The 22,319-nt window shown below is 44.7% G+C and overlaps 1 protein-coding gene across 1 annotated transcript in view; it reads left to right on the top strand.

The window, feature by feature from the left end:
- Positions 1–1,753: 1,753 nt before the first annotated feature.
- SGPP2 (sphingosine-1-phosphate phosphatase 2) overlaps positions 1,754–22,319 on the top strand; it is a 140,765-nt gene continuing 120,199 nt past the window's right edge. The window contains exon 1 of the mRNA XM_033230069.1: positions 1,754–2,061. Within this exon, the coding sequence (XP_033085960.1) occupies positions 1,843–2,061 (219 nt within the window). The 5' untranslated portion in view covers positions 1,754–1,842. The remainder of the gene's footprint in view (positions 2,062–22,319) is intronic.

Raw genomic sequence — 22,319 nt, 5'->3', positions numbered from 1 at the left:
CGCGCCCGGCCTAAGAAGTGAGGATTATCATTTCATTACAGGGATAAACTGAGACGTACAGTGACTTACATCAGGTGACTTGGTGAAGCACTAGAAGGTGGAATCAGTAACTGATCCTCCATGGAGATAAAATGCTCTGTCTACGACTATAATTCTTTGACAATTAATGCTACCTGTGCCATGTTTTGCTTTGCCTCTTTTTCCTAATTGGCAGAAAGAAAAATCAAAGCACTAAATTTGGGAGACACACAATGCCAGTGTCTTCACAGGAAAACATATTTCTTTAACACATAAGCAGAACAGGGCCCCAACGATCACAGCTCCAGCTTCTAAAACCCAACCACAGGGTTTTGCCTCACACCTGTCAATGACAGCCAGCAGCACTCTGGAGAGCTGCTTCCACCTCCTGGGCTGGGCATTTCTGTGTGATCCTGCCAGGCATGACAATAACTCTGCGTGTCTTCTGTAAGAGGAAAATGGTCCCTTAGGAGCTTCAGCATTCTCTCAGTCCCCTTGACTTTGCTCTCCAGACAGGACTGAGAAGCAAGAAAAGTAGAAACTAGAGCATGAAGGGGACTACATCATCCTGGAAAGTCACATCCCAAAGACATTCAGACCGATAAGGACAACTGAATAAATAAATAAGGCAGTGACAGGTGTTCATTAATCATTTGTGCAACCAAATTCTTAGTAGGCTTTTGCATGGACAATCAGGAAACATGCAGATTTCTGCGGCAAACGAAAGACAGGATTGAATTGCACTTTTGTTGCAGACCGATCACCTGGGCCTAATTTGACTGTTGCCTCCCAAGGAATCTCTGAGCCCAGGAGGGAAATGTAGGAGGGAGGAGGGAAAACCAAACCCAGCCTGCAAGATGTTTCCTTTGCTGTATTCTGCTGAGCTCTCTAAAGCAGGTGCAGGTGCAGTGAGATACTTAATCCTGTCCCCAGTCCTCCAGTACTTTGCTCTCTTCTCGTTTAAACTCCCTAAGTGGTCTGGTGCGGTCCTGCCAGTGTCATTGCTTAAAGCGAGGCAGAGCAGAAAGAAAGGAGTAGGAGAGAGCGGTAAGCATCTTTGTTCTCAATGCGGAAAACCCAGAAAGGAGTTTCCTCCCCACCCACCTGAAAGTGTTCCCCAGTTGCCAAATCAGAAGGGCAGGGGCAGCGACGCAGAAGATGACTCAGGGCCCACTTTGATCCTCCTGGGTACTTGAGCAAGCTCAAGGGTGTTCGGACCTCTGGGGAGACGTTGCATCACGCAGTTTGGAAAGAACCTGGGAATTTTCCCTAGGGGACTCGCTGTATTTACTGGGAACTACTCTTGCAGGAAGGTGGGAGTACGTGACTGGCTGTGGGGAGCTGGCGTTCGAGGAAATCCGACTTCACCATGGGTTCAGACTTGCAAGGAAGGTCAATATGGGATCAACCTGAGCCCGAAAGGATGGGCTCGCGCAGGTGCACGAGCGCTCGGCCACTCCCATTAGTGTCACGTCTGCCGGGGGGAGAAAATGCGGGGGTTGGGGGAGCAGGGAGAAGAGAGGCGAAGTTCGGACCTCGGCACTCCTCCACCTGGTTACAGGCAGTCCTGGCCCAGTGGCCGCCCGGGGCCGCCCAAGCCCTCCGGGACGGAGCGAAAGGGGCACGCGCCTTGCGCAAGGTGGAGGCGGACACCTGGGCGGGCGCTAGGACCCGGGCGGCGCACCTGTTGGCTGGGCCCGGGGCTCCGCCCGCCCGGCCTCCGCCTGGAGTGCGGGACCGGCGGGGGCGAGGCGGGAGTGGCGGTGCCAGCGGAGGGCACCGGCCGGCGTGGCGGCGGCGGCGGAGCGCGGCCCCGGGCTCACCATGGCCGAGCTGCTGCGGAGCCTGCAGGATTCCCAGCTCGTCGCCCGCTTCCAGCGCCGCTGCGGGCTCTTCCCTGCTCCGGATGAAGGCCCCCGGGAGAATGGCGCGGACCCCACGGAGCGCGCAGCGCGGGTCCTCGGGGTCGAGCATCTCCCCGCTGTCAACGGCAAGGGCGGCGGGGCCCCGGCCAACGGGCTGCGCAGAGCCGCGGCGCCGGAGGTAACCGCGGGCAGGTGTTCGCCGGGGACGGGGAGGGGGCGGCTGCGGACGTGGGGGTCCCGGCGACTCAGCCACGCGGGGCCGGCCGGGCCGAGAGGGCGCCGTCCCCGGCAGCGACCCGGCTCCCGCCGCTGCGAGCGGACGGGGAGGCCTGGCCTTCCAGTAACCAGGATGCCACCCTCCAACGCTGCCAGGGGCAACCGGGTTTATTGAGATATCCCCAGACGCTTTCAATGCAGTCCATTTAGAGACTTCCCACTTTGAAAAGTAGTTAAATTCACGTAGATGCCAGCAGATATGTAAGAGTTACGTAATGGAACAGAGGAACGGGGATGCCCTTGACACTTCCCCGGGGAGATGTTCTTAGACTCCCCCTTGTATTCTTGCATTTCCGCCCATCCTCCTTCCCTGATCCACACAAATGCGGGTGCAGCCGGGCTCAGGGCGCTCCTCACCGCGCTGCACCGCCAGCTCTGGGGACAGAACTTGGGACTCACACAGCTCCTAGAGGGATTTACAACCTCCCTGGACTACCCCCAGCGATGATGTCTTAACAGCACCTCCCGCTTTTCCTCCCCTAGAGTCTGGGGGTCCCTCCTGCCTGGTGGGTCTTTTGTAGACCGACACCAGTGACTTCTAACAGATGCTTCTGGGAGGGAAGCTCGCCACGCTCCCCGCTAGGCGTTCAGAGCGTGGTTATACAACCCACTGCGGCTTGGGGGGAACCAGCGTGCGTCGTCGTCGCAGTGCACAGGGACTCCAGGCAGGAGGGACCAGACGGGCTGCACTTGGCTTCTAGGGACGCATGTCTCCCGGGAGCCCTGGCTGCACCTGCCCTTTCCCTCAGCAAAGTCAAAAGTGTGGCGCAGGAGAACAGAAGCAAACGTATTAATAATTCGAATTCCTTGTACACAGCCACATTTTGTTCTTCCTAGAAGGTTTTGGTGAAAGAAAGGTGGCCTTTATTTACGTGTAAATTTCTAGATGTAGTAACTGAGGAATTATGAAGAACCTGGCTTCTGTGTGGAATGGAATATTATAGGCATTGGATTATACAATTAGTTTGGGAGGGTCAGGGTGGTTGTGAGTTCCACTCCAGAGAAATCCCCCTCTGTATTTTTTCCTCTTTACTGTCCCTTCTTTATCCCATGTGACATTCTGGTAACTTATAGATGAGTATGAGAACCCCCTCTTTTCTCTTGCCTTGTCTTAAAAAGGGGGCAGGGTAGGGGGGATAAGAAATCAGCTGGGCATGGTGGCGCGTCCTGTAGTCCCAGCTACTTGGGAGGCTGAGGCAGGAGAATAGCTTGAGGCAGAGGCTGCAGTGAGCCAAGATCGCACCACTGCACTCAAGCCAAGGCGACAGAGCGTGACTCTTTTTCAAAAAAACAAAAACAAAAACAAAAACAAAAAAAAGACCAAAACAAACAAACAAAAAAACAGTCCCATGGCTGAAACGTGCTGTGACATATTCGGTGCACACACCGTTTACACCCACAGGTAGAGAAGTGAGTTGCTTTCTGTTGCTCTCTTCACAAGCTTCTACCCTGTTGCTGTAATTCAGGAAGCTGAAAAAGAGTGAATTGTTCCACCAGTGCTTTTCAAACTGTTTTAAGCATCACCTCTGGTAACTTAACTTTAAACTCCAGAGTTGGATCCTCTTGACCTTTAAAAGCAAGATAAGCAGATTTCTTACACAGCATTATCTTCTTACTGCTTGACAATCCTGGGTCTTCAGTGAGCGAAGTGGTGAGGGTTTCCCCATACCCACCCAGCCAACACAGGACTTCTGCTCACAGATCATGTAAAAGCAAGAAAGCCGAATGCCCAAGATAAGAAATCATTGTGTTGGTATATAATGGGGGAAATCATAAACTTGAGAGTGCTTGATAAATGAAAGGTTAATAAATGTTTTTACAGGTAGGTTGGTTTCAAATAACTTGGGAAGATTAATCCTTTACACACACACACACACATACAGTCTCCCCCTCAGAAATGATGTCATACCTGCACTCAGGTAATTTATAGGACTTTAAGGGGGCAGTTGTGAAAAGTGTGCTGCCCTCTCTGCAGGCCTTTGTACAGGCCTTGGCCTGCCTGAACTGCCTGTCCTTTCTCTAAATATCCTCCCCACCCATCCTTCTATTTCCAAAGGTCAGTTCCTCCATGGGTGCCCTCTCTGACCATCCAGCCTAGCTCCCCCTGCTATAGTTTCTCTTTGCTTTCTGCGTTTCTTCATTACAGCATTTATCACATTGTCTAAATGTGCCTTTGTGTGGATATCTGATAATTCCCAGCCCCTCCAGAGGATAAGCTCTAAGAATGCAGGAAACTTGTCTGTTATGGTCCTTATTTTCTTCCCATAGCCTGGCATATAGGAGGAGCTAGTCACTTTTATGAATACATGCGTGTAGATTGCAATATAAAATTATAGTTTTAAACTTTTTTTTTTTTTAAGAGACAGGGTCTTGCTCTATCACCCAGGGTGGGGTGCGGTGGCACAATCATAAGTCACTGTATCCTCCACCTCCTGGGCTCCTGCAGTTCTCCTGCCTCAGCCTCCTGTGTAGCTAAGACTACGGATGCATACCATCATCTGGTTTTTTTGCTTGTTTGTTTGTTTGTTTGTTTGTTTGTTTATAGAGACAGGGTCTCACTATGTTGCCAAGACTAGTCTTAAACTCTTGGCCTCAAGTGATCCTTCTGCCTCAGTCTTGCAGAGTGCTGGAATTATAGATGTCAGTCACTGTGACTGGCGATGTTTTGTTTTTCTTTTTTAAAAAATGAGTGAATATTGAAAATCAAGTGATTTTTCCACATAGCCTAGCAGGTAGCACCAGGACATTGATTTAAGACCCTTCCAACAATAGAGAAGTTTTCTTCTTCATTGGAGTGACTTGAGATCTTAATGAATCTAATTTACCTTCCCACCTTTCACATTTTCTATATTTGTTTTAATTTTGAAAACATGACAAGTGTTTCCTGTTTTCAAGTGACTGAAAGTTTCCTCTACAAGTTCTCATTACACCACACACCTCTAGCTTAAAGATTAACTGCATCTTTTACGAACCAGGAGTGGGCTTGGCTTGCACAAGCCTGTCGTTGAATAAATTGGACAGAGCCTTAAGAGACTGCCCAGTAGTCATGAATTTCACAGAAAGTCTGAGTCCTGAAGGGTTAAGTGATTTGGTGAGGACTTCCAGGATATCCGCACAGTTAGGGGAAGTCAGATCTTTTGACTCCCAAGTCTAAACTGCTTTCCTCTGTGCAGATTCCAGGGAAAATTCCAGGGCGTCACTGTATCTGATTCACTGAGGTGTGTCCTGTTGGGACCGGCTGGGACAGGGTGGAGATCGTGTGAAAAGAGGTGGTATTGCTTTCAGTTTGCAAGGGTATCTGACTTGCAAGAGTAACTGTAGGAAGTCATATTTGGTTATTGCTTTGGGAGGCACTGCCCTGAGCAAAACGCAGGATTCTAGGACTGGTCCAGGAAGGTAAAGGTGTGATGAGAATTTCATTTGTTTGTCCTGGGGTAAAGCCAGCCTCGGATATAATGGTATTTTGATTTCTAACATTTTTGCTTACTCAATACGGCTGTATTTAGTTAGACTCTGCAGTGCCTTCTTCAGCATTCCATTAGACTAAGGATCATCTTTTCTAATATCCCTGTGTCCAGTAGTTTTTGATAACTGCTCAGACATAGTTCTCACATCGACTTAGGGAGAGGTTCAAAGATAAGTTGTTTCCAGAAATCTTAGACTCTTGAAACATATCAAGTTTTCCTCTTGAAACATTTGAGGCCTTCTAAATCTGTTAATCTATGAAATTCCACCCTTGATTTCATTGGTGTGCTAAAATACAAACACTAGAAAACCAAGAGACCAGGATCTAGTTTTACCTTCATGTCATTTTGGACTTCTCTGAACCTCGTTTGTCTCATCTGCAGAATGAGCAGAGTGGAGAAAAAAAAAAAAACCATGGTTTTCTGGGGTTTTTTTCTTTTTTTTTTTTTTGAGACAGAGTTTTACCCTGTCACCCAGGCTGGAGTACAGTGGCTCCATCTCAGTTCACTGCAACCTTTGCCTCTCGGATTCAAACGATTCTCCTGCCTCAGCCTCCCAAGTAGCTGGGATTACAGGCATGAGCCTCCATGTCCAGCTAATTTTTATAGTTTTAGTAGAGATGGGATTTTGCCATGTTTGCCAGGCTGGTCATGAACTCCTGACTTTAGGTGATCTGCCCGCCTCTGCCTCCCAAAGTGTTGGGATTACAGGCATGAGCCACTGCGCCCGGCCAAGAATCATGGTTTTCTAACCATGGCTGTACAGTATAGTCTCGAGTATAGTGTACAGTTAGAGAAGCTTTCAAAACAAAACAAACATAAACCAATGTCCAAGATCCAGGTTAGAAGAGGGGTCCAGAGACGCTGGCCAACAAAGTTGGGAAGCTCTGAGTTCTCTTCTCCTGGGACCCATCACCCTTAGTATATTCAGTAGGAGAGTAGTGATGGCTGCAGGCAGTGTTCATGGCAGCTGTGACATTTTGGCTTCATCATAACTAAACTGGCCAACAGATCAGACTGCAAGTTTTTATTATCCTTTATTGGATGCTTATGTGTGAAATGACAAAATGAGATATTTTGAAAGTATACATTTGATCTTTTTTTCTAGTTACAGATATCATTGTTCACAGGAGAAAACTTGGAAACACACAAAGAGAAAGTTAAATTCATGCCCATTGTATCACCCCCCATTGCTAATCACTTAGTAAATGGTCAGCCCAATTTTTAATGGCTGCATGTTCCTCCACAGGATGAATATACTGTGATTTAGTCAGCTAGGCACTGTGCCTTTGGGTTGCTTCCAGTTTTTGCATTAAAAATGATAACATCTTTGTACAAGTGTCTCTCCACCTGTCTTTGATTATCTTCTAAATAAAATGTTGAGACTTGAAATTGCTGAGTGAAAAAATGCATATATTATTGCTCTGCGTAGCTACTACCAAATTGTCCCACAGGAAGGGTCTACTAGGGCAAACCACTACAAGGGAGGTTTTCTCACACACTCACCAATGTTAGGTGTTTTTTTTTTTTTTTTGAGATGGAGTCTAGCTCTGTCTCCCAGTCTGGAGTGCAGTGGCGTGATCTCGGCTCACTGCAAGCTGCGCCTCCAGGATTCACGCCATTCTCCTGCCTCAGCCTCCCGAGTAGCTGGGACTACAGGCACCCACCACCATGCCTGGCTAATTTTGTATATTTTTTAGTAGAGACGGGGTTTCACCGTGTTAGCCAGGATGGTCTCGATCTCCTGACCTTATGATCCACTGGCCTCAGCCTCCCAAAGTGCTGGGATTACAGGCGTGAGCCACTGCGCCTGGTCAATGTTAGATATTAATACTCTCTTTAATCTTTGGAGAAAATAAACCACTTTGGCTTCTATCTCACCTTTGCTTTCTTCATTTCCAATCAACATCTATTGATCAATACCATGTTTCTGGGACAGTCCTCAGACTTACAGACATAAAGATAAATACAATTTAGTTTCTTCCCTGTGAAAGCCCAAATAAAAGGGTGTAGTGCAAAAACACAAAAATACTAGAATAGAAGGATGAATACAAGGACAGGGAGACAATAGCAGGAGTAACTCACCTTCCCAGGGGAGCCCAAGAAGTCTTGAGTTGGGGCTTAAACAGTGGGTAGGAATCAAACAGGCACAAATGGGAGAAGCTCTTTCTATACCTGGATTCTTGTGTGCTAGAACATAAAGACACACGTCATTTTTGGTGAATGATGACAAGTTCAGCCTGGGTATCATCAGAGTGTCAAAAGGAAATGGTTGGCCTACTTAAAAAGGGTGATTGAAACCCTTAAAAATAATTAAAATGGTACATTTTATGTATATTTTACTTTAATTTTCTTTTTTTCTTTTCTTTTATTTTTTGAGACAAAGTCTCACTGTCTCCCAGGCTGGAGTGCAGTGGCGCGATCTCGGCTCACTGCAAGCTCCGCCTCCCGGGTTCACGCCATTCTCCTGCCTCAGCCTCCTGAGTAACTGGGACTACAGGCGCCCGCCACCATGCCTGGCTAATTTTTTGTATTTTTAGTAGAGACAGATTTTCACCGTGTTAGCCAGGATGGTCTCGATCTCCTGAGCTCATGATCCGCCCGCCTCGGCCTCTCAAAGTGCTGGGATTACGGGCATCAGCCACCACACCCAGCCTCCCTGACATGGGCTGTACATAGTGACTTCCTTTCAAAGAATATGGCATATGGAAAGAGAAGGGGCATAAAAGTAATTTTGCAGTATGGAAACTTGACAGACACTCCCTTGTCCAGATGATCAAGGTCAACATCACCAGTGGTAAGTCATGTTGACATCATGTTCTCTTGATGCATGTTAAAATTTTGTATTCTTGTTACATGTTGAGGGACATTTTGTAAAATATCTGACCAGTACTCTTCAAAACTGTCAAGGTCATCAGAAACAAGGAAATTCTGAGAACCTGTCACAACTCAAGAGGAGTCTAAGGAGGCGTGACTAAATGTTATGTAGTATCCTGGATGAGGTCATGGAACAGAAAAAGAAAAACTTTAGGTAAAAAATAAGGAAGCAGCCGGGCACGGTGGCTCAAGCCTGTAATCCCAGCACTTTGGGAGGCCGAGACGGGTGGATCACGAGGTCAGCAGATCGAGATCATCCCGGCTAACACGGTGAAACCCCATCTCTACTAAAAAATACAAAAATCTAGCTGGGCGAGGTGGCGGGCGCCTGTAGTCCCAGCTACTCGGGAGGCTGAGGCAGGAGAATGGCGTGAACCTGGGAGGCGGAGCTTGCAGTGAGCTGATATCCGGCCACTGCACTGCAGCCTGGGTGGCAGAGCGAGACTCTGTCTCAAAAAAATAAAAAATAAAAAAAAAAAAAAGGAAGCCTGTGTAAAGTATGGACTTTAGTTAATAATAATGTATCAATATTGTAACAAATGTGTCATACCAACATAAGATGTTAATCATAGGGGTAACTGGCTACAGAGTATAAGGAAGGCTGGGAGTATATGGGAATTGTGTATTATCTTTTCAATCTTTTTATAAATTTAAAATTTTTCTTTAAAAGAAATAGTCTAGTTAGGCCAGGCGTGGTGGCTCTCTTGAGGTCAGGAGCTGTAATCACAGCACTTCGGGAGGCCAAGGCAGGTGGATCACTTGAGGTCAGGAGTTCAAGACCAGCCTGGCCAACATGGTGAAACCCTGTCTCTACCAAAAAATATGAAAATTAGCCAGGTGTGGTGGCACACATCTGATGTACCAGCTATTTGGGAAGCTGAGGCATTAGAATTGCTTGAATCCGGGAGGTAGAGATTGCAGTGAGCCAAGATCATGCCACTGCACTCCAGTCTAGGTGGCAGAGAGAGACCTTGTCCCCCGCCCCCGCCCCAAGTCTATTTAAAAATTGTACAAGGTAGGGGTAATTGAAGGACTATTTACAAAGATGTGGGCAGGGTTGGAAGAAAACCAACATGGAAGGATGAAGCATCTTGGAGCAAGCGACTTCAGCCTAAAAAAGCAAGAACAGGGAATAGGGTTCGGGTAACCCAGACCTACTGAGAGCTTAGATGGCAGAGGGAATCCCCTGACCAGAGCTGAGGCCCTTAGCAAAGAAAGGCAGCCACAGCCAGGCAGGAAGAGGCTGGCGGGGTGGGGATCAGATCTCAAGCTCATTCTCCATATGCCCTCTTTCTCATATCCTACCAGTGCCCCAACTTTAACCAAATTTAGCCCACAGTCAGAGAGCTCGGGAGGTGGTTGAAGCAGTCCATCAAGGTCAGTCCGCTGCAGATAGGCAGAGAGTGGACCAGAGAGGAGAAATGGAACCCACCCAGCGCAAGTTGCATGAATAAATTGCTGTGATAATACAGCTGCAGTTTTGGGCTGCAGCCAGAGTTTTAGGCTGAAGCCTTAATGTGGCTTACTGCAGAATTTGGACTTTATCCTATAGACAAGAAGATAGCAGTCAATTTCATCCTATGTGCCAAATCAGAATTGGCAACTCGGAGCACTGTGTTAAGAAGGGATCTCAGGGTGTCTCTGTGCAGGATTGATGGGGGTGCCTGTGGAGTATGGAGGGAGCCCAGTGGTGAAGCCTTTTAAGAAATAATGATGTTAGATTCAAGCAGCAACAAATGCAGGACTCACATGAAATCAAACCTTAATGTCTGTTTTGGGTTCTTCATGATACTTCTATTGTCACTGTCACCCACAGATGCTTTAGGAGGAAAAAGTACAAATGGTTTCTTAAGACAGAGGTTGCCATGTTTTGAATCATAGGATCCCATCATTATGACTACAAGCTGATTGAGCCAGGGCTCAGCCCTGGAGTGAAAGGCAGCCTTCTATAGGCTGGTCAGCATTTTATGACATGGCTTGGCATGAGGACATCATCCAATTAAGATCATACATATTGTGCGGTGACTAACAGACTCAATCGAATTGCTCCCTCAGCAAGTCTGAATGCAAGACCCAGACATGAATGGTGGAGTTCTGATAAACTTCAGATAAAAGAAGGAGGTTGTAAAGAAACGGAAGCCCCAAGACCCAGGAAACAATAGGAACTCAGAAGCCAGAGCGGGGGGAGGGAATGAAAAGTCTATAGAAAAGATAGGCCGGACACAGTGGCTCACAACTGTAATCCCAACACTTTGGGAGGCCGAGGCGGGTGGATCACCTGACGTAAGGAGTTTGAGGCCAGCCTGACCAACATGGAGAAACCCTGTCTCTACTAAAAATACAAAATTAGCCGGGTATGGTGGCACATGCCTGTAATCCCAGCAACTTGGGAGGCTGAGACAGGAGAATTGCTTGAACCCCGGGAGCGGAGTTTGTGGTGAACCAAAATCATGCCTTTGCACTCCAGCCTGGGCAACAAGAGTGAGACTCTGAAAAGGAAAGAAATAAAGAAATAAAGAAAGAGAGAAAGAGAGAAAGAGAGAGAGAGAGAAAGAGAGAGGGAGAGAGTGGGAGAGGAAGGGGAGGGAGGAGAGGGGAGGGGAGGGGCAAAGCAAAGCAAAGCAGAAGAAAAATTTCCGAGTGGAAAAGAAGCTAAGACTTGAGTATGGCAGACTCCACTGAGCCTAAGAAGCTAGAGAAACTGTTGTGTTTCAGGATAGAATGGCTCAGAGAGGACATTAGGAAAGAAGGTGGCTGTGTGGCTGCTGCAGTTTTCTTCGTTCTTGAGGAATTATATTATAAACCCCTCTCAGTGGAGGGAGCCTGTGGGGATCTCCCAGTGCAACCAGAATGTGCTGATCCCTACTACTTTGAGGGATTTGCACATAATTTCAAGTAGGTCATTATTTCTCTCACTGTAGTTGGGAATGGTGGCTGGTGAGGAAGGACAATAGGGAGAGGAAGTTAGATCCCTCCACTCACCTGTGTACCCTCAGGGCCTGACATGCCTGGAACAGCCAGGTACTTAATCCTACCTGGTGAATGGAAGCTTGAAGGGTGTGCTAAACTCACCTTTTTCTGACTTGGAAGAAATTTGATCACCTGCCCTTTCCTCTCACAACAGAGGTTACTTATCCCTGGGCACTTGGCCTGGCTGTGTCTTCTTGTAGCTTGATGATTTTCTTTTTTCCCTGTGTTGGCGTCTTCCTTTTCATAAAAGAAACTGATAGAGGGTTCTGATTAATGAATAACTTTGTAATTGCTTTGCTTTCCCCTGATGGATGCCATGAAGGGAGGTATTGCTAAAAAGTTAGTCGATGGTGAAACATCTGACAAGTTTAAAAATGTATTTCAATTACTATGTTTTAGGAAGACTGTGGACAGCGGCCCTGGTGTGATTTTAACTTTTTTGACTTCTAATTAAGATGTCAAGACATTTGCATTTTTCAAAAAGCACTTTCACTTCCTCTTGTTACAGTTTCTGTTAATGATTAAGTCCTCTGTGGTCCCGATAAGAATTATGTCCTGCACAAAAACATTCTTGTATTTTATCTAGCAGGAGACTTTCTTGTGAGAAAACACTGTCACGGTTTCCAGGCAACGCATCGAGAGTGTTCCTGTCTATATTAGGAATCTATGAAAATACTAAAATTTGGGGCATCCGCAGGTCTTTCTTATTCTTCTTGCCTGGTGAGATACATTCCATATACTGAGAAAGTGAAATATTGAAAAATCAAGGCCAGACTGTGATGTGTATTTTTGATTAAGTAATTTTTAATTTTATAATTGACACATAATAATTGTATATGTTTATAGGGCACAGCGTGATGTCTCAGTGCGTAGGTGTGTGACTCATGTTTTTTGTCCCCTCAATCTTACTTCAGTCACAACAAAAAGTCCCTGAGGCTTGAGCCAGAGCAGATGAAAAGGGAAGGCACCAATTACCTAAGATCTTGAGGTCAAGGCTTGGGAGTCTTGGGAAAGGGGGCAGTGGTTTCTCTCAACCATTTTAAATATTATTCCCTGCTCCCCCAAATGCTCATCGGCAGTGCTAGACCTCTATTGTTTAATGAAAAAACAAAGCACCCGATCACTTTGTTAATACCATTTATTTGGTAAATGCCTTCATGAGAAATGCCCTTTCTGTCATCTCAGGGTATGTTTTGATTTGTCCAAATGGCAAAAATTTTGTTTCCATAAAATTTTATGAAAAACTGCCCATCAAAGCAAAGATTCCTGTGGGTAGGAGAAAGAGGTGTGGTGGTGAATGCACAGGCTCCTGGGGTAATGTGTCGACAGGCAGCTAGAAAAGATCAGGCCTTAATTGGTGGAGAAAGGGCTTAGGTGACAGATAACTAAAGGGTGACTGTGAAATAGAACATCAAGTATTTTGTTTAAAGCTTGACAAATGGAAGGAGCCTCTGTTAGAAGTCGGTTTGTGTATTAGTCAGGGTTCTCTAGAGGGACAGACCTAATGGAATGGAGATATATATAATGGATATATATAGATATAGATATAGATATAGATATATATAGAGAGAGAGAGAGATGGGGAGTTTATTTAGTAGTAACTCACACAATCATGAGGTCCCACAACAGGCCTTCTGCAGGCTGAGGAGCAAGGAGAGCCAGTCTGAATTCCAAAACTGAAGAACTTGGAGTCCAATGTTCGAGGGCGGGAAGCATCCAGCACAGGAGAAGATGTAGGCTGGGTGGCTAGGTCAGTCTCTCTTTTTACGTTTTTCTGCCTGCTTATGTTGTAGCTGAGGTGGCAGCTGATTAGACTGTGCCCACTCAGATTAAGAGTGGGTCTGCCTTTCCCACACCACTGACTCAAATGTTAATCTCCTTTGGCAGCACCCTCACAGATACACCCAGGATCAATACTTTGTACCCTTCAATCCAATCAAATTGACACTCAGTATTAACCATCACAAGTCCAACCTTTGTCAACTTGAACCCATGCACATCTCCTGAGATCATACGTAATCTTCATATACAGAAAACAATAAGGTTATAATTATGTCTAACGTAATACAACTATCCTTCGTACAACAGGAAACTCACCGAGCCCCAATGCAAGTACTATTACGTAAAGTTAACAATACTTAAATGCTGATGTGAAGTCAATAAATCTTATGTCATATGATAAAGGAGAAAGGAAATAAAATGAAGATATTCTCTTAGTACAAGTGTATACATGCACGAACATGTTTTTAACAAAAAAATAAGGAAATACTCATGACAATTACAGTCCTGGGTTCTGTAGCTGGTCACGTGGTCATAGCTGGTATTGATGACTACCTTCTACTACCCATTCTAGATTCCCTTTGCCTTCAGCAAGCACTTCAGCAGGTTGTGGTTTTTTTCCTTGTGGAGTGATCCAAACCTTCATTCCTGAGGGGTCTTGCCTGGATTGGGCTGTTGTAGTTTCCCATTGACCTTAATCACAGGGCATGGTAATACGAAGAGATGCCCTAATGGGTCTTCTGTATTCTATGCATCCTCTTCCTTAACTCTGTAGTGAAGTATCATCTTCGTAGTCCCGGTCAGTCACCCCAGGCAGCACTGTGAGTCCTTTCTTAGCCTGTTAACTTAAAGGTAGGAGGAGCCCAAAGTGTCCAGGTGGCAATCTTAACTTCCAGTCTAATGGAATTGTCGTGGTGCCTCCTGGTGGCAGCATTCCTCGCTCTGGAACTAAGACCTCTAGGCCAACAGAACATAACGTCACAGGAACAGGAAGCAAAAATTTTGCTAATGGATCAGTAGGGGTGATGGCGAGTTGTGCTACTTCCACTTCCATCCTTTAATTCCTGGACCCATGAATCTTGACTATGGGAGAAACAGTACCATATATGAGACACTGATTCAGAGCATACACAACCTTCTGGAGAACTTTGCTGCCACCCTGCAAAGTACTGTCACCTTGTTGGCATTGTAACTGTGACTTCAAAAGGCCATACCACCATTCTATCAATCCGGGTGCTTCAGGATGATGGGGAACATGGTACAACCAGTGAATTCCATGAGCATGAGCCCACTACCACATGTCTTTAAGTGTAAAGTGAGTACCTTGGTCAGAGGCAATGCTGTGTGGAATACCATGATGGTAGATAAAGCATTCCATGAGTCCATGAATGATAGACTTGGCAGAAGCATTGTGTGCAGGAGAGGCAAACCAATATCTGGAGTAAATGTCTATTCCAGTGAGGACAAACCTCTGCCCTTTCCATGATAGAAGAGGTTCAATACAATCAATCTGCCACCAGGTAGCTGGTTGATCACCCGAGGAATGGTGTCATATCGAGGGCTCAGTGTTGGTCTCTGCTGCTACCAAATTGGGCACTCAGCAGTGGCCATAGCCAGGTCAGTCTTGATGGGTGGAAGTCCATGTTCCTAAGCCCACGCATAACCTCCATCCCTTACACCACGGCCAGTTTTTTCATGGGCCCATTGGGTGATGACAGGGGTGGCTGGGGAAAGAGGCTGAGTGGTGTCCACAGAATGGGTCATCCCATCCATTTGATTATTAAAATCCTCCTCTGCTGAGGTCACCCATTGGTGAGCACTCACATGGGATACAAATGTCTTCACAATTTTTGACCACTCAGAGAGGTCCTTCCACATACTTCTTCTCCAAATATCTTTGTTACCAATTTTCCAATCATGCTTCGTCCAAGTCCATGACCATCCAGTCAAACCATTGGCTACAGCCCATGAGTCACTACACAATTGCACATCTGGCCACTTCTCCTTCCATGCAAAGTGCACAACTGGTGCACTTCTCGATGTTCTCCCCACTGGGAAGATTTCCCTTCACTGCTGTGCTTCAGGGATGTCCTAGAAAGAGGCTGTGGTGCTACAGCTGCCCACTTTCAGGCAGTGCCTGCCTATAGTGCAGAACCATCTGTGAACCAGGCCCTAGTCTTCTCTTCCTCTGTCAACTGATCATAGCGAACTCTCCATGAGGCCTTCAGTGCAGGCTGGGGGAGAGAAGGCAGGTGGCAGGAGTGGAGACCAAGGGCATTTGAGCCATTTCCTCATGTAACTTACTTGTGCCTTCGGGACCTGCTCTAGCCCGATCACATATAGACCACTTCCATTTGATAATGGAATGCTGCTGTTCATGACCCACTTTATAGCTAGATGGGTCAGAAAGCATCCAGTTCTTGATAGGTAGTTCAGGTCACATGGTGACTTGATAACCCATAGTCAAATCTTCAGTTTCCACCAAAGCCTAGAAACAGGCCAAGAGCTGTCTCTCAAAAGGAGAGTAGTTATCTGCAGAAGATGGTAGGGCCTTGCTCCAAAATCCTGGAGACTCCCACTGTGATTCACCTATAGGGTCCTACCAAAGGCTCCAAACAGCATCTGCCACTGACACCTCAAGCACCATTGGATCTGCTGGGTCATATGGCCCAAGTGGCAGAGCAGCTTGCACAGCTCTACTACCTTTGCAACTGCTTGTGAATCTATAATTATCTCAAAAGAAAGTTGAAAAAATCAATACTGCCTTATAAAAAATGGTTCTGCCATTTTTCTCACAACTTTTGCTACAGGCATTATTTGTACTTTCTGCACAAGGAAATGTACAATAGCATTTGGGAGAAGGTGGCTTCTGAGCCTGCCATGCTATTGTTTCCAGAGCTTCAGGGCTTGGCTGTCAACCTTCTGCTAACTGACTGCTTCTATGTGCCAAGGAAAGCACAGAGAAGTGTTTAAGTGTCAGAGAAGCACATTTGTCCTTAATTTTATTTTAATAGACTTGTTTTATAGCCTCATGTTTTGTGTGTTTTTGTTTTTGTTTTTGTTTGAGATGGAGTCTCGCTCTGTCACCCAGGCCGGAGTGTAGGGTGCAACCTCAGCTCACTGCAACCTCTGCCTCCTCCTGGGTTCAAGCAATTCTCCTGCCTCAGCCTCCCGAGTAGCTGGAACTCCAGGTGCCCACCAACACGCCCGGCTAATTTTTGTATTTTTAGTAGAGATGGGGTTTTACCATATTGGTCAGGCTGGTCTCAGACTCCTGACCTTGTGATCTGCCCACCTTGGCTTCCCAAAGTGCTGGGATTACAGGTGTGAGCCACTGTGCCCAGCCATTTTTTGTGTTTTAAAATACTGATTTTTCACATTTTGTTAAGCTACTTTTTTTTTTTTTTTTTTTTTTTTTTTTTTTTTTTTTTTTGAGACGGAGTCTTGCTCTGTCGCCGGGGCTGGAGTGCAGTGGCCGGATCTCAGCTCACTGCAAGCTCCGCCTCCCGGGTTCACGCCATTCTCCTGCCTCAGCCTCCCGAGTAGCTGGGACTACAGACGCCCGCCACCTCGCCCGGCTAGTTTTTTGTATTTTTTTTTTTTAGTTGAGACGGGGTTTCACAGTGTTCGCCAGGATGGTCTCGATCTCCTGACCTCGTGATCCGCCCGTCTCGGCCTCCCAAAGTGCTGGGATTACAGGCTTGAGCCACCGCGCCCGGCCCAGCTACTTTAAATTGGTTTGCAAGTAGATCAAATTTGCACATTACGATGACTTCAGTCTCTCTTCCAGTTGTCCTTTTTTCCTCTTCAGTCTACAAACATTCTTCAAGTCATTAATCCCTTTCTTCACCCACTGTAGAACATCAGCTTTCAGCCTAGCAGCCCTGGAATCTGATACTCTCTGCTTCCTTTAACCACAGAACATCTTAAAAGAGCCATCTGAGATCTACACTCCCTTCTACTTTTTCACACGTTTTGTGCCTGCTGCACGGCTCTAGCTGGTGTAGTGTGAACTAAAAGAAAATAAAACCAGGAAAGTGTATTCAGCATAAGAGATCATTTTTGAGGATTACTTTGTCCATGTGTAATTTCATTGAGAGTAGCTGTCTAATTTTAAATGAAAAGTTTTAAAAATAGTTAATTCTCTTCTGATGTACATAAAAAGTAGATTCTTCTGTATTTAAACTGTATTCTCAATGGTGAGGCCTGGGGCTTTGGCAGGGAGGCTGACTCATGGTTCAGTGGCTTATTTCCCTGGACTCAAGGTCAACAATAGCCATTCCTCATGTGGTAGAACCATCACATTTGTTTAATAGTTAGATTTATGTTCTTCTCCCACAAGTAGTTTTCATCATCAGAAAATATTTGTCAAATATCCAATTTTAAAAGGTTTATTCAACTGTGTTCTACAAAGGGAAAAATTTAATCACAATATCCAAAGGGTATTATAAAAGTAATTAAAATTCCATATACTTCTAGACATGGAAACACATTCATGATCTATTGTTCGACCAGAAAAAGCAGATTAAAAAGTAGGGTTTATAATATAAAGTTTAAATGTACACATTTTAAAACTGTAGAGCATATATTTGAATATATTTTTTCAAAAGGATCTGGAGTGATGAACCAAATGTTTCCAGTGGTGGTTCTTAGGCACAGAGGGTTTAAACGTCATTTTTATTTTCTTACTTGTAATTTTCTGTGTACTCTGCATTGTTTACAATATGAAGGTAGGAATTTTATGTTTAGAAAGAGTTCAATTATTTTCATTTTATAAAAAGATTCTGAAGACATTTTGTACTTTTGAGGAATATTAGCTACTAAGATTATTACCATTGATCCATATGAGAACCTTAAAAAATTATCATCGACATCTTTTGTAATAAAGTGCCAAATATCAACTGTATTGATTATGATCCTTACCTTGAAGAAATATTTATTAAACTATGTGAAGTACTCCAGTAGATTTCTTAAATGAAACAAAACGGTGCCTCTATGTCTCTGAATAAAGACACCACACGGAATTACAGTATATCTTTTCCTTTTCTGTCCAAGCAACCACATGAAATGCTAAGAGCTTAAAATACATAGTGTTCTTTTGCACTAATGGAAATTTCTAATTGCACTGAAAGATTTCAGCCTTAAAAAGATCTTTTCTTGGGCAAAAAATATATTCTTAAAGAAGTCAGGAACATCGTAAGAGGAGCAGATGTTGCATGTTGTATCTCCTCTTCCCTTTGGTATATTTTTGGCATGTGTCTTCTGTTGTTTCTTTAAAAGTTGCTTTTGAATATCTCTTTTAATTGCTGTAGGTCCTTGTTTTAGCTATTTACTCACTTGCAGGCAATGTCTTGGGCATGCTTTGTGTTGGATCTTGGTTTCTCTTCAACTGGTGACAGTGGTTGAAGTAAAGGGATTTTTAAGGTAGGATTAAATAACAATACTTCGTACTTATAGCAGACATAAAAATATTATCTGATAGACTTTTTATACTAATGTGTTTTAAAAGTACCTTTTTATCTTCTCCCTTTTTTGGCTTTGTTGGGTGATGTTTTTCATAAGTACAGAAAAACATTGAACAATTTAATTGTGTAATTCATCTTCATGTCCGTGAATGTTAGCTACCAGTATCATAAAATTTGATTAATTATGCAAATATCCTTGAACATATAAAATACCCAGTCCCCGAGGTGATTACTAAATGAGTTTCTTTTGGCTAAGAATCTAAAATGTTTTTTAAGAAACCAAAATGTAAGTTTCTTTTTGCAACGTGTTTCTGTACTAGTATTTGAATTCTGAAGTATCTAATGGTTTTTGAATCCACTCTAATATAATGGTGTAACCTTGGAAAGATCTGTCTCAGGGGACCCCTAAATTTACCCTTCCTCAGAGCAGACAGTTTTGTAGCCCTCAGTATTAAGATTCAGACCACAAGCTCAGCAGGAGTCAGTAGATCAGTCAGAGTGGAGCCTCGCTGAACAAACCTGAAATCAGAATGATCAAATATTGAATCATGACATGATAGTAAGGAATGCCTCCAAAGTAATTGTCACATTTGCTTGTAGTGACCGTTATAAAATACCCACACTTGAAAATGATATTTTTAATGTTTCCTCCTCTAAAAAAATTGTCACAATCTTAAAATTGGAAGCATTGCCAGAATGGCAATTGTCTGGTGAGGCAGAAGTGCTGCATCATGGAGTGAAACGATTCTTGGCTTTGCCCCATGAATCATATTTTTTTTAATTTCAGCTTTATTTTACTTATTTTTAAAAAATTTAATTTAGATTCATGGAGTACATACGCAAATTTGTTATATGGGTATATTGCTTGATGCTGAGGTCTGGATGTCTAACGGTCCCATCACCCAGGTGGTGACCACAGTACCTGATGAGTCATTTTTCAACCCTTGTCCCTCTCCTTCCCTCCCCATTTTGAAATCCCCAGTGTCTATCATTCCCGTCCTTGGGTCTGTGTGTACCCAATGTTGAGCTCCCACATATAAGTGAGAACATGCAGTATTAGGTGTCTTTAGCTTATTTTACTTCCTAAGAAATGGATTTATGAGCGGCTACCATAGAGAAAAGGAATGTTGATAATTTTCTTTCCTGTTGCTCTTCCCTGTCATTTCTTCTCCCTGGTATTTTCTTTGCAGGTCTGTGTTGTGCCAAGAGTAGATATTGTTTGTTTTCCACTTGTTTGTTATTTTTAAGCATTGGTTTTGGTGCTGTTGACTTAGGTTGTGTTATACCGGGATCTTGGCTATAGTGAACCCTTCATGGCCTCACATGGCCCCTCACAGAGGTCTGTGTGTTCCGTGTCTGTGCTGTATTTTGCAGGGGAGGCAGTGTATAGGCTAAGAGGGTGCTTGGCTTCTTACACATCTAAGACATGTCATGTAACCTCTACTGTAACCTCTACCACCTTGGTTTCCTTATCTGTGAAATGGGAGGAAATAATCACATATACCTCCTAGAGTTCTGAGATACAAATAAGATCATCTGCGGAAGTGAATACATGGTATTTGATGTCAAGTCAGCCTTCAAATTGTTATTTTTACTGTCGTCTCTACCATCCCACCATCACCAATGCTGCTGTTGCTGCTACTACTACTAATGCCACTTCTATTATTTTAATCCAACAAGGTCTTTTCCAAGAAGAAATTCCTCTCTTGTTGTAGAGCGTGGGTGATGGGAGACGAGGGACCTTGGAACCATACAGATGGTGCAGATCTACTTTCTTATACCACTTCATAAGGGTAGACTCTAGTTTGAGCTAATCAGGTGCTTTAAATTGTTGCATTGCAGCATAGGGAAGCATTCAGCCATATTGTTTTCCAGGATTTGCATGGTAGGAGTTTGGCAGTCCTTCCTTCTGGTGGTCTGTGGCACCCAATCATTTGCCACAAAAATGCTTTTCCAGGTTCTGCTTCTTTTCATCTACACTTATTGAGTTGTGGAAAATTTTAAAGAGTTTCTTATTCTGAGAAAAAATAATTAATATTCAGCCATTATCTATCAAGCAGATACAATGTGCCAGACCCTAGATTTGCCTGTGAGCCCTCTGGGGTGGATACACCTGCTGGTCCCTGCTCTTGAAGAGCTCTCAGTGCATTAGTGGAGACAGGTAAACAGGTAAGCAGGACATATGAGGGAAAAGGACAAATTCTTTCTAAAAGTTCATCTGAACAAGATCTCTTTTTCTCAGAGTCCTTGATTCCCCATGAGGAAACACCGAACCAACAATTTTGAGTGCAGTTGCCTCCAAGACTCCTGATAGAAATGTTAAGAGAATTTGAAACTTATCAAGCATAGAACTAGGTACAGCAGAAGATCTCAGGCTTTAGAAAAGAATACATTTTGGCTTTGGGGAAAAAAGTCCTTGGAAATTTTTTTATTAGAGTATATGAAGTATAGATTCATGCATAACACTAGAATATTGTAAGCTAAGAGAATTTTAAGATGGGAAAATAAATTGTGAGCATGGGTAATAAGATAAAACTTTGAGCATGCAGGCATCCAGACTCCAATTAGTCCCTGGCCAGACCCCAACCCAGGAGACAGTTAACTGTCCAGGGACCAGGAAGAGAAGATCCTTTAGAGGTCCTTGACTCTGGGCAAAGTTACGAGAATAAGGCCACCTCTGTGGAGCCCCTATGGGTAACGATCATCCCACGTAAGGTGAAGATAGTAACTAATTGCTGCTGCTGCTGCTGAAACCTGGCCTTGCTGAACTTGGAGCTCCTTGAACCTCAGAGCTGGGGGTCACAAACCAGGACTTGTTGGACCAAATACTGACCACAGACATACTTCATTCACACATGGCTTTACTAGTGGAGCCTTTCTAAACTTTCTGCCTTCTGTTCTTTGAGAAAATGGGAGCTGTAGCAGCACTGGTTTGCATTCCTGCATAATCATAAGAGGTTGCTTTCCAGTTCCAGCTGCTTCCTTGCGCCATAGCAACTCCCTCAGTCCCCAGGACTCTCTCTTGTCCCACACCTGCAGTTGCTTTGCTGACTCATACCACTTGCTTGACCCACATAGGCATTTGAATTCAGTACTCCTGGCCTAGAAATTCTAGAAAGAAGGAGAATAGGCAGGGTTCCTGAGGGAGAAGGACTGTGCTACCCTTAGGACTAGGATGCCCCTGTCTAATGCTCCCTGATGTAGGCAGCAGTCCCCAGAGGGGAGGCTCAGAATCACTTTGGAATGATTAGACCATACAGAGCTGTGGTTCCCAATGGGAGGATGTGTGGAAAAGGCTGACGACTAGCAATTAGGTGTGAAGTCTTCTTATTCTGTGCCTGCTCTGCAGACCCAGAAGCCTTAGATGTCCTCTCCTCTGAATCCTCCCAATGCCAGGCTTAGATGGATCTACTGCCTGCCTCATCATCCGGGTACCAGCCCAGGAGTTTCCTGCTTGACCTAGGCTGATGAGAAAGGCTATAGTGGGCTTTGCAGAATGTAAAGGGTTCGGATTGTCAGAAGAGTTGGAGAGAACATTCCAGAAGGGCAGAACTACAGAGCAAAGAACCAGAGGTGGGATTAAATGTGTCATGTGGCAGGAACAT

Source organism: Trachypithecus francoisi, unplaced genomic scaffold (genome assembly GCF_009764315.1).
Source record: "Trachypithecus francoisi isolate TF-2019V2 unplaced genomic scaffold, Tfra_2.0 Lachesis_group13, whole genome shotgun sequence".
NCBI classification, from domain to species: domain Eukaryota; kingdom Metazoa; phylum Chordata; class Mammalia; order Primates; family Cercopithecidae; genus Trachypithecus; species Trachypithecus francoisi.
Note: the sequence above shows the minus strand (reverse complement) of the source record. Positions and strands in the feature narration are given on the sequence as shown.